This window comes from Pan troglodytes, chromosome 8 (genome assembly GCF_028858775.2).
Source record: "Pan troglodytes isolate AG18354 chromosome 8, NHGRI_mPanTro3-v2.0_pri, whole genome shotgun sequence".
NCBI classification, from domain to species: domain Eukaryota; kingdom Metazoa; phylum Chordata; class Mammalia; order Primates; family Hominidae; genus Pan; species Pan troglodytes.
This window is the reverse complement of record NC_072406.2, coordinates 113,456,943-113,471,871: the sequence shown is the minus strand read 5'-3', so window position 1 is coordinate 113,471,871 and position 14,929 is coordinate 113,456,943. Positions and strand designations below refer to the sequence as shown.

Here is a 14,929-nt window from a genome sequence, read left to right as displayed (position 1 = left end):
TTTAAAAAAAAAAATAATAATAATACTCCAATAGGGGAAAAAAGGCCAAGACTTGAATAAACACTTCAACAAAAGACTATGTCTAAACAGTCAACAAACCTAAAAAGGTGCTTGTTTACAGTAGTCATTAAGGAAACACAAATTAAAACGGTGGGATAGTACCATCATCCACTACAGTGGCTACAACGAAAAAGACGATGTTATTATTATTATTATTTAAGATGGTGTCTCGCTCTGTCGCCAAGGCTGGAGTCCAGTAGTACCATCTCAGCTCACTGCAACCTCCGCCTCCCAGGTTCAAGCGATTCTCGTGCGTCAGCCTCCTGAGTAGCTGGGATTACAGGTGCCCGCCACCACATCCAGCTAACTTTTGTACCTTTAGTAGAAGCTAGGTTTCACCACGTTAGCCAGGCTAGACTCGAACTCCTGGCCTCAAGCGATCTACCTGCCCCAGCCTCCCAAAGTGCTGGGATTACAGGCATGAGCCACTATACCCGGCCTCAAAAAAGACGATATTAAGTGAGCACTGCAAGAATGTTCAGCAACTGGGACTCCCATACACTGCTAAAGAAAGTATAAAATGAAAAACATTGGCTGACTGTGGTGGCACATGCCTGTAGTCCTAGTTACTCAGGAGGCTAAAATGGGAAGACAGCTTGAACCCAGGAGTTCAAGGGTGCAGTGACCCATGATCATGCCACTGCACTCCGGCCTGGGCAACAGAGTGAGACCCTGTCTCTAAAAAAAAAAAAGAAAAACAGTTGCATAGGTTCTACTAAAGTGTCTTAGTCCATTTACGTTGCTATAATGGAATACCTGAGGGTGGGTAATTCATAATAAAAAAAGGTTTATTTGGCTCACAGTTCTGCAGGCTGTACAAGAAGCATGGTGCTAGCATCTGCTCCTGGTGAGAGTCTCAAGCGGCTTCCACTCACGGTGGAGGGCGAAGAGGAGCTGCATGCGCAGAAATCACACGCCAAGAGAGAAACCAAAAGAGAGAAAAGGGAGGTGCCAGACTCTTAAACTACCAACTCTGGCAGGAACTAATGGAGCGAGAACTCACTTATTTCCAAAAGGATGGCACCAAGCCCTTCATGAGGAATGCACCTCCATAATCCAAACACCTCCCACCAGGCCCCACCTCCAACACTGGAGATCAAATTTCAACATGAGACTTGGCAGGGCCAAACAAGCTATATTCAAACCATAGCATAAAGCTAAACATTTTCATACCCTGTGACCCAGCGATTCCATTCTCAGGTACCTACCCAACAGAAATATGTACATATGTTTAAGGAAAGACTGTACAAGATTATTTATAATAGCACAATTTAAAGTAGCCAAAAACTGGAAATAACCCAAGTGTCCATCAAAAATAGAATGACTAATCTGAATGATTAATCACAGTGGAATACATTAACAAGAATAAACACACCACACCTCCCACAACAACCTGAATGAATCATCTTACGAACAATGTGGGACAAAAGACACCAGTCACCAAAGAATACACCCTGGAATGATTCCATTTAGATGAGCTTACATACCAATAACAGTAAAACTAATCTACAGATATTATAAGAGAGTGGTTTCCCTTGGGATTAGGGAGTTAGTAACTAAAGGGAGCATGAAGGCAACTTGTGGAGTGCTGGCAAAGTTCTATTCCTGATCTAGATAATGGTTACGAAGATGTGTTCACTAGGTAAAAACTCACTGAGCTATATATAATTATTTGTACATATTAAAAATATGTAACTATTTGTATATATATTTTACTTTAGTAAAAAAGCTCACATTAACACATACATAAAGTACACTAGAACATTCTTCTTAAATATAGACCTAGGCCAGGCGCAGTGGCTCACACCTGTAATCCCAGCACTTTGGGAGGCCGAGGCAGGCGGATCACAAGGTCAAGAGATAGAGACCATCCTGGCCAACATGGCGAAACCCTGTCTCTACTAAAAATACAAAAATTAGCTGGGCGTGGTGGTGCGTGCATGTAGTCCCAGCCACTGGGGAGGCTGAGGTAGGAGAATGGCTTGAACCTGGGAGGCAGACGATGCAGTGAGCCAAGATCGCGCCACTGCACTCCAGCCTGGGCGACAGAGTGAGACTCTATCTCAAAAATATATATATATATAAATATATATAAATATATATATATAAATATAAAAATATATATATATATATATAATATATATAAATATATATTATATATAAATATATATATAATATACATATAAATATATATATATATATAACTAGATCAAGTCCAAACTCCCTGGGCCTCCAATTTATATTTTCCTTATCTGCTATACTCAAATTATATCTATCTACCCACCTATAACTCACTGCACCTGCCCAACTTCTGATCTCCTGGCCTTTACCCAAGCTACTTCCTATTCTTGGAATTGCCCACCTCAGACACAAGTCTGTCAAAATCTGTCTACTCTTCAAGGTCCAATACAAAACTTTCTTCTTTAAAGCTTCTAAAAAATCTCTCATTAAAACTAATTTCTCCTTCCTTTAACTCAATTTACTTTTTTTTCCTGTTGCCTCTCTTAAATTCTATAGCTCTTTGTGCCACTATTTTAGCACTTAACAAAGTGCGCCTTAAGAGATATTTATAAATGCCTATCTTATTAGATTGTGAAGCTCTAGAGAAGTTTTATTCAACTTTGTATCTTCACCCCCCTCTGCCCCCTAATGTCTTCCCCTATATGTAACAATGCTTTGCAATCAGTTCAGGCTCACATTTTTTATCAAATTACATTACAGGTACACTATCATGACCTCTCTTTGTCAACCCACTGATTTTTTTTTCCTATACTTTATTGCCAAGTACTACTTAACAGAAAATGTGGTACTCCAGCACAATTTAGGATCATACAGTCCTAAATTTCCTATGAAAACCTTGGATACATAAAGGGGTTTTATGGTGTAAATTGACAACCCCTTACTTATACATGGCAATTTAGAAATTAACATGAATTGAAAGGAAAAATAGAGAGAGACCCTAAGTAGGTAAAATTAACAATAGCCGATTTTCTGGTTAAGAAAACTGGAGCTCAGAGTAAGGAGTCGTTTAAGCAGCCACTGTCAGCCCACTGGCCAGTACACTTGCTACAATGTAGTCCATGATCATTTTGTTTTATAAATGCATATACTCAATATACTAAATTTTACTTTTTCCGATTATGATATATATTCACTGTAGAAAAACCGTAAAACATAAAAGAATTGAAAGAAGGCTAGGCATGGTGGCTCATGCCTATAATCCCAGCACTTTGGGAGGCCAAGACAGGTGGATCACTTAAGTTCAGGAGTATAAGACCAGCCTGGCCAACATGGTGAAACCCTGTCTCTAATAAAAATCACAAAAATTAGCTGAGTGTGGTGATGCACACCTGTAGTCCCAGCTACTCGGGAAGCTGAGGCAGGAGAATTGCTTGAACCCGGAAGGCAGAGGTTGCAGTGAGCTGAGACTGCACCACTGCACTCCAGCCTGTGCAACAAGAGCGAAACTTCGTCTCAAAAAAATAAAAATAAAAATAAAAAATTTTTAAAAAGAAAAAGAATTAAAGAAAAGAAATATCACCCAGCCTGGGTGACAGAGTGAGTGAGACTGTCTCAAAAAATTTTAAAAAAAAGGGCCAAGCGCGGTGGCTCACGCCAGTAATCCCAGCACTTTGGAAGGCTGAGGCGGGCAGATCACCTGAGATCCGGAGTTCAAGACCAGCCTGGCCAACATGGAGAAACCCCATCTCTACTAAAACTGCAAAATTAGCTGGGTGTGGTGGTGCATGCCTGTAATCCCAGCTACTCAGGAAGCTAAGGCAGGAGAATCACTTGAACCCGGGAGGTGGAGGTTGCGGTGAGCCGAGATCGCGCCATTGTATTCCAGCCTGGGCACCAAGAGCGAAACTCCATCTTAAAAAAAAATAAAAATAAAAAAATTTTAAAAAGAAAAAAAGAAAAAGAATTAAAATCACTTCTCGGCCTTTTGGCTAAGATCAAGTGTAGTATCTGTTCTCATCAGTTTAGTATCTGATATGTCCTCTATCTGAGGACAATATATTAAATAGATTTTTGGAGCAGGGAGATGGAATAGGAGCTTGCTCCGTCCACTCCATGCATCGACCTGGTATTGCAGTACCTCCAGGAACGGTGCACTCGCTCCGGGGATACAAAAAAAAAAAAAAAAAAAAAAGAATTAAAAGAAATATCACCTAAATAATGCTTTTCTGTGTATTTACTAGTATATTTTCAGAATACCATTAAATATTTTGAAATATTACCCATAATCCAGCAACTCACAAATAACCACATTAACAGTTTGGTGTAGTACTTCCTGCATACAAGGATTTATGAATCTGTGCTACAAAAATATTTATCGACATGCTATAATTCCTGGATATCTGTCTCTATGACTTTTCAGTGAAAGCATGAAAGTTTTCCAGACATCTAAATATATCAGCACCCGATCTTTGCAACCTTAAGTTTAGGTGCAGCGAAGAGATGGAAAAGCTGTTAAAACTGTTAACAAAGGAGTTGTTGGGTTATTATGTATGACCTTGATGTAAACTCTGTTACAGTTCAAATTCTGTTACAAATGCCATTCCAGTGACATCAAGCTTATCAGTCCCAAAGATAGAAGAATAGCACCATGATATTGCTGAACTTTTCAGGGCATCACTGTGGAATAGTCAAGATTCTGATTATTTCTTTATGCTTTTTTCCTACATAACATGAAGAGAAGAAATCTGCTGTATTACATTATGATTCTAGGAGTATCCAATCAACAGGTATTATTCAGCAACCAAAATGAAAAAGTGCTATCAGGAGAGTGTCAACAATAGAGAGCAGAAAGAAGAAAGCACAATAGTTGTCATAATAAGCATCTTACCATTCTTCTCTAAATCAACTGTACTAGATCATTGCAGTAGATTACTGTCACTATAGTATTGTGCAAGTTACTCCCTGCCCTGCTTGACTTTGGGCTTTTGACTTTGAGTAAGCCAAGTTTAGATCATCCACTACCCAGCAAACCCACAATTTCAAGAGAATAAATACCTATCACTGTAAGATGCTGGTATTTTGTGATTCTAAACGCCAATAGCTAACTGAAATGATACTGTGACAACAGTAGAGTCTTACTGCACTTCATCGGTAATTTAAATAATCAGGAAACCTATATGTAAATCTGGACAGTAATTCTTCCACTCTGGCCACCGCTTGACTGCCTACCTCAGAGAGATATCTGTCAAAATCTATCTATTCATCAAGATCTAATATGAAGCTTTCTTCTACAAAGCTGCTAAAGAGCTCTTCAGTTAAAACGAACTTCCCGGCCAGGCACAGTGGCTCACACCTGTAATCCCAGCACTACTAAAAAATACAAAACTTAGCCGGGCATGGTGGTGCACATCTGTAGTCCCAGCTACTCGGGAGGCTGAGGGAGGAGAATCACTTGAACCCGGGAGGTGGAGGTGGCAGTGAGCTGAGATTGCACTACTGCACTCCAGCCTGGGTGACAGAGTAAGACTCCATCTCAAAAAAACAACAACAACAACAACAACAACAAAAACGAACTTCCCCTCCCTTAAATTCTATAGCACTTTGTGCTTCTATTTTAGCATTTACCAAAGTGTGCCTTAACAGATATTAAGGAAACATGCCACCATATCCCACAGTTTTCCTGCTCTTCAAAGAGGAAGTATACTGCACGTAAGTAAGGCTCTCAAGTCAGACTGCCTGGATTTAATCTCAGGATACCTGCTAGCATGACTTTGAGCAAGTTACTTAACCTCTCTGGAATAATTTTCCTTAAATGAGAAATGGGAATAATAGTAATACTGAATCTATCTCACAGGATTACTGGGAGGATTAAATGAAATAATATATATAAAGAGCTTAGAACGGTATATTTAGAACAGCAAATAGTACATGCTAAATAATTATAGTCAAATCTCCGTAGCTGCAGGGAACTGGTTCCAGGATCCTCCCATCGGATACCAAAATCCACAGATACTCAAAAGTCTCTTATAGTGCCTTAAACGGCACATAACCTACACACATCCTCCCATATATTTCAAATCATCTCTAGATTACATATAATAATGCAATGTAAATGTTATGTAAGTAGTTGTTATACGTATTGTTTTTAATTCCCACTTTTATTGTTATATTGTTATTTTTTATTGTGGTCTCTTTTTCTGAATATTTTCAATCAATGGTTGAATTAGCAGATATGGAACCCACAAATATGAGGGACCAGCTGTTAGCTGTTAGCTATTCGTGGCTGAATAGCTGTTAGCTATTCGTGGCTGACTGTATGAACAAAACACAAAAAATTTCTTCTGGCCGGGCGTGGTGGCTCACACCTGTAATCCCAGCACTTTGGGAGGCCAAGGCAGGCGAATCACGAGGAGGAGATCGAGACTGTCCTGGCCAACATGGTGAAACCCCATCCCTACTAAAAACACAAAAATGAGCTGTGTGTGGTGGTGCGTGCCTGTAATCCCAGCTACTCGGGAGGCTGAGGCAGGAAAATCATTTGAACCAGGGAGTCGGGGGTTGCAGTGAGCCGAGATCATGCCACTGCACTCCAGTCTGGCGACAGAGTGAGACTCCGTCTCAAGGGGGAAGAAAAAAAATATCCAACTCAGAAGGTTCATCTTAGGCAGGCAGAAATTCTCTCTCCCTTAGCTCTAGGGCTTTTGCTCCCTTGCTTCCCAATCCCCACCTTGGCCACATATAAAGGTAATCCAGGAACTAGCAGGTAGTGCCTCAGAGAACAATCATATTCTTAGTTCAACATTAATCTCAGTTATCTTTTTCACTTGTTTATCTCTGAGTCTTCTGTACAATATTATAGCTGGTCTTATAGCTCTATCTCAATCAGGCTATGGGAAACTAAAAGGAATAAGCCTCAGACTATTCTAATTATCCAGAAATTCTCCCCAAGTACAGCAGAAATATTGTGGAACACTAGTTGAAACTGTTAAGATCCAGTGGACCCTTCCCATGGAGATTTCTTCCCCCCTCCATTGCCTATTTTAGAATGCTGAGATTGATTTATTACGGAAAGAGAAAGTTTTATTTTTATTGACTAAGTTGTTAAACTTTGGTAAATATTTTCTATTTCATCCTCAACGGATTCTCACTATACACATTTAGAAAGGACTTCTGTGCTATATTAAAATATTGCTGGCCAGGTGCGGTGGCACATGCCTGTAATCCCAGCACTTAGGGAGGCCGAGGCGGTTGGATCACAAGGTCAGGAGATCGAGACCATCCTGGCTAACAAGGCGAAACCCCATCTCTACTAAAAATACAAAAAATTAGCCAGGTGTGGTGACACGTGCCTGTAATCCCAGCTATTTGGGAGGCTGAGGCAGGAGAACTGTTTGAACCCAGGAAGCTGAGGTTGCAGTGAGCTGAGATCGCACCACTGCACTCCAGCTTGGGCAATAGAGCGAGACTCCGTCTCAAAAAAAAAAATTGCTAAAGCTGGGCATGGTGGCTCAAGCCTGTAATCCCAGCAATTTGGAAGGCTGATGCAGGAGAATAACTTGAGGCCAGGAGTTCCAGACCAGCCTGGGCAACACAGCAAGACCCCATCTCTACAAAAAAATAAAAATATAGCCAGGTGTGGTGGCACAAACCTGTAGTCCCAGCTACTCAGGAGGCTGAGGCAGAGGCATTGCTTCAGCCCAGGAGTTTGAGGCTGCAGTGAGCTCAGCCTACTGATGGCAGAGCTGCGCCCAAATAAAATAAAATACTGCTAGAAAGTAGGTGAGATTTAAAAAGTATTTTAGGCTGCGAGTGGTGGCACGCACCTGTAGTCCCAGCTACTGGAGGCCGAGGCACAAAGATCACTTAACCCTAGCCTGAGTTCAAGGCCAACCTGGCAACAGAGCAAGCAAGATCCCATCTCTAGAGGCCAGACGCGGTAGCTAATGCCTATAATCCCAGCACTTTGGGAAGGCGAGGCGGTCGGATCACCTGAGGTCAGGAGTTCAAGAATAGCCTGGCCAACATGGTGAAACCCCATCTACAAAAATACAAAAATTAGTCAGGGATGATGGCAGGTGCCTGTAATCCCAGCTACTTAGGAGGCTGAGACAGGAGAATTGCCTGAACCCGGGAAGCGGAGGTTGCAGTGAGTTGAGATCGTGCCATTGCACTCCAGCCTGGGTGACAGAGCAAGACTCCATCTCAAAAAAAAAAAAAAAAAAAGCAGATCCCATCTCTAGGCCAGGCATAGTGACTCACGCCTGTAATCCCAGCACTTTGGGAGGCCAAGGTGGGCGGATCACTTGAGGTCAGGAGTTCGAGACCAGCCCAGGCAACACGGTGAAACCCCGTCTCTACTAAAAACACGAAATTTAGCTGGGCGTGATGGCACATGCCTGTATTCCCAGCTACCTGGGAGGCTGAGGCACAAGAATTGCTTGAACCCAGGAGGTAGGGGCTGCAGTGAGCCAAGGTTGCACCACTGTACTCCAGCCTGGGTGACAGAGTGAGACCCTGTCTCAATTAAGTTTTTTAAAAAAAGAGAGATCTCTTTTGAAAGTTTATTTTCTAATTTAGCAATAAATAATTTCTAAAACTACCCAAAGTTGAATTTTTACTCCACATCTAATAATTCACTTTTGATAATTTATGAAAATCTACTATAAACATAAATTTAGAAAATTAGCAAAAAGAGGCCGGACACGGCAGCTCACGCCTGTAATCTCAGCACTTTGGGAGGCCAAGGCGGGCAGATCACCTGAGGTTGGGAGTTCGAGACCAGCCTGACCAACATGGAAAAGCCCTGTCTCTACCAAAAATACAAAATTAGCTGGGTGTGGTGGTGCATGCCTGTAATCCCAGCTACAGGGGAGGCTGAGGAAGGAGAATCACTTGAACCTCAGAAGCAGAGGTTGCAGTGAACTGAGTTTGCACCATTGCACTCCAGCCTGGGCAACAAGACCAAAACTCCATCTCAAAAAAAAAAAAAAAAATACAACAAAATTAGCCAGGCGAGGTGGTACACGCCTGTAATTCCAGCTACTTAGGAGGCTGAGGCAGGAGAATCACTTGAACCCAGGAGGCGGAGGTTGCAGTGAACCGAAATTGTGCCACTGCACTCCAGTCTGGGCAACAGAGCGAGACTCAGGGTATCTCAGACAAAAAAAAAGAAAATTAGCAAAAAGAATTACCACTAATTTCATACCCCAACACCTATAAGAGTACCCAGAAAAGAAACTGTTTGAAAGCCAATTTAAACTGGGAATAGGTAAAGTATACACAAAAACTCAGACAACTTAAACTAAGAACTAGTTTCAGATGTTCATCCCACTACCTGGTAATCAATTTCACTGATGTAAAGAAAATTCCATTACAGTGAAGCATCTGACAATTTATTTTAAAATGTAATCTGTGTTTAGATACCTCTGTTTCCTGAAGTAAGTAAGCAAGTTTACTGAATCACATTAATTCACCCAGTATTATGTCAACAGTGACATCATTAAGGGAAGTCACGCAGGAGATCATGTTAGTGCCTTCCGAAGTTAACCTCAAAAAAAGAGATGCCTCCTAAACATTCCTAGCATTATGACCCACAAACTTGGCTGATACCATTTTTATTTTTAGCCTGAACATCCAACTAGCATAGCACCTACGGTAGCAAGTCTCAAAAGGTGGCCCCCAGCAATTCCCCCTTCCCTGTTTATGCACGCCACCCTTCCTATCAATAGGTAGAGATTATTTCTCCTCCCTCTGTAGTTGGCCTTGACTGGCTTTGACCCACAGTGACATTCTTGGACTTCCAAATCTAGGATTTAGAAGACTGGCAGTCTGTACCTCCTGTCTCCTGGAATGTCCCTTCTTAGGACCTTGCCACCACACTTTAAGGAAATCCAAGCAGCCAGGTAGAGAAAGGCCCATATAGAGGAGAAGTGAAGGTCTTTCCCACACCTCAGCCAATACCAAGTGAAGCAGAAAAACCATCACATTTGAGTGGAAAAATAATTGTTTTTTTTAAGCTAAGTTTTGAGGTTGTCTGTTAAACAGCAAATATTTACCCTTTATACTGTTTCATTTATCTATCAGCTCTATAAATAAAACTTAATACATTCTAAAATTATTTCATCTATTTCAAGCTACTGTACTTGATTCTGGGATTGGCTGGACAAGAATATATTTATCCTGTTTTTAAAAATAAACGTGGCTTGGCAAGGTGGCTCACACCTGTAATCCCAACAACGGGAGGCCAAGGCAGGAGGACCCCTTGAGCCCAGGAGTTCAAAAACCACCCCTGTCAACAAAGGGCGACCCTTGTCTCTACAAAAACAAAAAAGAAAAAAAAAAAATAGCCAGCACAGTGGTGTGTGCCTGTAGCCACTTGAGAGGCCGAGGCAGGAGGATCGTGTGAGCCTGGGAGTTTGAGGCTGCAGCAAGCTATGACTGCACTCTAGCCTGGGCAACATAGTGAGACCCTGTCTCAAAGGTGAAAACAAAAATAAAGTTCAAATTCCTCCTCAGCATGTCTTTTCAACCCCTATCTTAAATGTGCGTGTGTGTGTGTGTGTGTGTGTGTTTTGGGGTCTATATTCCCTCAATCATTTTCATTTCTCTTCTTAGGTTCTCTTCAAGTTTCCATTTATACTTTTGTTAACCAAAAAAGTATTAAGAAAGGTCCTTGAGGACCTGCTAAAGCTGAATGAGAGACATTAGCACGTAAGTTAATGTAAACGGTTGCTTTCAATATCATTTATTTGTTTTTAAAAGTTAAACATTCTGCTTAAACTTTTTTCACAAGTAAAACAATAAGCTTTAAGTCTCGATCACGTGTGAATTATGGTCATCTCTGAATCAGCAGTCTTATTAATAGGATTTTATTGTAAAATTCTTTATCAAGGCACATTAGTATAGCAATGAGCAAATTTGTGAGAGTATCCATTTCATTCTGGCATTTTAAACTAATTTTACATTTGTTTAAACCATGGAAATCATGACATCTGTATAAAAGTTGTCATTAGCGATTCACAATTGAGGGAAAGGTTAAGACCAGAACAAAGCCAAATAGTAATAAAAATGCCCGTTTGATTAAAAGGATAGTTCTTCCATGTGTACTGTGCACTAATTATTTGATGCTAGCTCAAATAGCTTCCTTTTTTTTTTTTTTTTTTGAGACAGAGTCTCGCTCTGTCACCCAGGCTGGAGTGCAGTGGTGCGATCTTGGCTCACTGCAAGCTCCGCCTCCCGGGTTCACGCCATTCTCCTGCCTCAGCCTCCCAAGTAGCTGGGACTACAGGCGCACGCTGCCACACCCGCCTAATTTTTTGTATTTTTAGAGAGACGGAGTTTCACCATGTTAGCCAGGATGGTCTCGATCTCCTGACCTCGTGATCCGCCTGCCTCGGCCTCCCAAAGTCCTGGATTACAGGCATGAGCCACCGCACCTGGCCTATCTTCCTTTCTTAAAACTGACTCTGAATAAACAGACATGTTATAGCAGGGTAAATGGCACCAAAGGGAAGTTGTGACTTACTCAGATTCATAAGACTGTTACTGCACTGAAAGAGAATACCCAATCTCAAACTCTCCATTCTCTGTTTCTTTTATTAAGGTGTCATTCTGGTGACCCTCTTCTAGTTGACCTTTTCTCAAACGGCAGCCAAAACAGCAGGCAAGGTCAATAATGAAAGTAACTAAAATTAAAAGAAAAAATTGGCTTCTCCCTATGGAAACTGATTCAAGATTTAATAATGTGTGGTGCTCTAAAAGCTGCAACTACTACATGGTCATCTCCAAGTCCACTTTAACTCAACCAGGGAGGCCATTATCAAAACATAACTCACTGGTACAAAGCAGAGATTAAGTAGCTGAGAATGTTACTAGGCTGAAGTCTAACTGAGAGTAAAAAGGATGATCTCATAATGTCTCTTTATGATCTGTAAATCACATTATTCCATAAATCTGACACAAATGTCAGGATTAGGATTAAGAGTCAACCCTCTGCTGGGCGCTGTGGCTCACACCTGAAATCCCAGCACTTTGGGAGGCCAAGGTGGGCGGATCACGAGGTCAGGAGATGAGACCATCCTGGCCAACATAGTGAAACCCCGACTCTACTAAAAATAAAAAATTAGATGGGCGTGGTGGCCCGAACCTGTAGTTCTAGCTACTCGGGAGGCTGAGGCAGGAGAATCGCTTGAACCCAGGAGGTGGAGGCTGCACCACTGCACTCCAGCCTGGGCGACAAAGCAAGACTCCATCTCAAAAGAAGAAAAAAAGGACTCAACCCTCTAAGTAGGAAAACAAAAATAAGCAGTAACAGTTTTCTAACTTAAGTGTAGTAACTTTCACTTACTTCTAAAGTCCAGTAAAAGTTCAAGGTCTCTTCTTCATATTTAGAATTTTAATGTAGGGCAGAAATCCAAGAACCTTCTTCAGGCTCAATGAAATTTTGTTAATGATACCCCTGAATTTTAATTAGGTGTTTTCGAAAACACTAATGCAAGATAAAGTTTTAGTGAATTTGACTAGATTCCAAAAAAGTATTCTTATAAATGGGGCAGTTTAAAGTCTAAAATTCAATTTTGTTAGTATCCATGTTTATCTGGATTTGTTACGGTATTTTAGGCAAAGATACAAAATAGCTATTTTTTTAAGCAAAGGAGTAAGATTTGGAGTGACAAGTCACAATAACTTCTGAAAAAGCAAGACTGGACTGCAAATAATATCAATGTCCCTAAGGCCACCTGTTAAGCTTAAAATCTATGCATTCCATCATTCTTTAGTTGTAACCACAAAGTCTGGTTTTACACCTAGGAAATACAAAAAGCATCAGATTAAAAGCATCAAATATCAGACTATACAAGTTTGCCAAAGATAAGCACAGCAAAAAGAAAAGCGTGATACAAAGTTAAAGAAATATGTTCCAAGGGGTTTAAGCACACCCACAAAATCCAATCTTTGCTCACACTGTGCTTCAACCTAAAACTGACGGGTAACCACAAATCCTGACTTATCCCTGACTTACTTCCCTCTACCAACCTCCACCTTTTTTATCTCCTAAATTTCTCAACTGATCTCATCACTTCTTATGGGTCTTTGCAACTCTCATCTCCACGGCCTTTCCTTTCCCAGAAAATGATACAAAGCACCTGGCCTCCACATTTTACCGTCCCACAATTTACCTTTAAATTTTGTTTTGCTTACCCTATTAGATACTCATTTTGCCCCAATCTCCTGTACCCATGTTTCCCTGACAATCTGCTCTTACTTTTCATCACCTTGTCCTTATTACAGTATTTAGCTTCTCCTTTCAAAGTAGCGTTATGTACCCCTCTCCCTGACATTTGTAATTCTAGCTTACAGTCAACACCCTTTTCCCCTCCCAGGGACTGTCATTATAGCCCTAGGTCCTCATTCCCAGTCCTTATCTTCTTTAGTGAGGCCTCTTCCCTTCCAGAGTTTGTCAACAGTAGTTTGGCCAAGCTGGGATTCCACCCTCAAGGCAAAGGCTATCCTCCCTCCTCATTCTACAAAACTATAAGCCTCTCACCAGCCCTAGCGTTCCCTCCTCCACCCTTAAATCCATCTGCATCCAGCCCTGCCCGTTCCCCTCTACCCACCATATCTGTCTTCACTCTATCCCGCGCTCCCTTCCCCAGTCGTGAATGCACCTCCTCTCCCGGGCCTTACCGGTAACCCTGACACCAGGAAGGCCCCGCCAGCGGCCTCACGGCGTTTCTCCAGAGAGCTTCCTCCGCTTTTCAGTAACAGTCCCCACGCCCCTTTCCCTCCAGGGCCCCGCGCGCCGCCTGGAGCCCCCTCCTCGATTAAGCTCCCGCTGTCACTTGGCCTCTCATCCACAAGATGGCGGAGCCGCTGCCCCCACCCCTGGGTCCGCTCCGCAACCCCCGGCCTCCTTTCTGGAGCTCCCATCCCATCCCTCCAGCCGCTCCGCCGCCAGCCTCGGCCCAGGGTCCCGCTGCCCGGTCCCGCAGTGGGCGGGCGGCCCAGGCCAGAGCTCAACGACGCCGCCAACGCCAGCGCCTCCACCGTTCCCCGGCCTCCACCGTCTCCTCACCATAAACTTGAGTGCCTTCTCTTGCAGCACCGCCTCGGCCGGGTCCATAATCGCCGAGGCCACTGGGTCCGCTCTCCGCCGGGGCCGCCCCTTTGGTGCCAGGCCGCAGCCAACGCAGCGCCCGGATCCCGCCTCCTCTTCCTTCCCCCCGCCCTCTCTTACCTCTCAGGCGCAGGCTGAGGGGCCAAGGAGAATCGGCTTCTCCGTGCGCAGGCGAAAGCCCACTGGCTCACGGGATTTGTAGTTCTGGAACTTTCCCCAGGAAAAAAACTGAGTCTACGCCATGAACCGCAACTCCCACAGTTCACTGCGGCAGCGTTGCGGTTGCCCACAAGCCAGATTTAGATAAGTTGCCATTAAGCAGAGGAAATCGGCTGATGGGAATTGTAGTTTACAGCCTCTAAGGATGAGAAACGGGAGGGGCACGGGTGTCTCCGTGGTTACCGAGCGACGCCAGTAGCGGCTTGCCTGGCATTTGATATCAAGATGGCGGCCAATGCCTCACTTGTAGCCCAAATACTAAGAAAAACTGTGGCAAGAATCACGGGTCCTAGGACCTGCCTAACTGTGGTTTTAGGAAGCTGAATGTCCCCAAATTTCATGTATCTGGCATCTGCAGGTTTGCGACCCAGAGTAGCTGGGCCAATGGGCACCTGGCAGCAGCTCACAGACAAATGCGGAATTTCAAGGTCCTCCTAAGCCATCGCCACCCACGCTTCTCCCGAGGAATCTTTTCTCCCCCACAGCAAGTCAGGGCCGAATAGAACTCGGTTCAAGAAATTCTCAGTGTTTAGGGCTCAAAAAGCACATAACTTGCTATTGCTAACTGTGGGATGT

At 42.9% G+C, this 14,929-nt stretch overlaps 1 protein-coding gene and 1 non-coding gene across 15 annotated transcripts in view; one reads left to right on the top strand and one right to left on the bottom strand.

Moving 5' to 3' along the window:
* BTRC (beta-transducin repeat containing E3 ubiquitin protein ligase) overlaps positions 1–14,550 on the bottom strand; it is a 201,387-nt gene extending 186,837 nt beyond the window's left edge. For 3 of the 14 annotated variants that reach the window (XR_010146682.1, XM_016919155.4, XM_016919156.4), the window contains exon 1: positions 13,705–14,027. Coding sequence is in view for 8 of the 14 variants with exons in the window: in XM_016919155.4 (XP_016774644.1) it covers positions 13,705–13,947 (243 nt within the window). In the remaining 6 variants the exon portion in view is untranslated. Of the gene's footprint in view, positions 1–11,545; positions 11,941–13,704; positions 14,059–14,092 lie in introns of those variants that run through there. The other 11 variants (XR_010146683.1, XM_063781063.1, XM_016919160.4 and 8 more) reach the window with 9 other exon arrangements.
* On the top strand, positions 3,991–4,181 carry LOC112204710 (U2 spliceosomal RNA). Its single transcript, XR_002938374.1, has one exon. It is a non-coding gene; the product is annotated as a U2 spliceosomal RNA (small nuclear RNA).
* Positions 14,551–14,929: the final 379 nt, after the last annotated feature.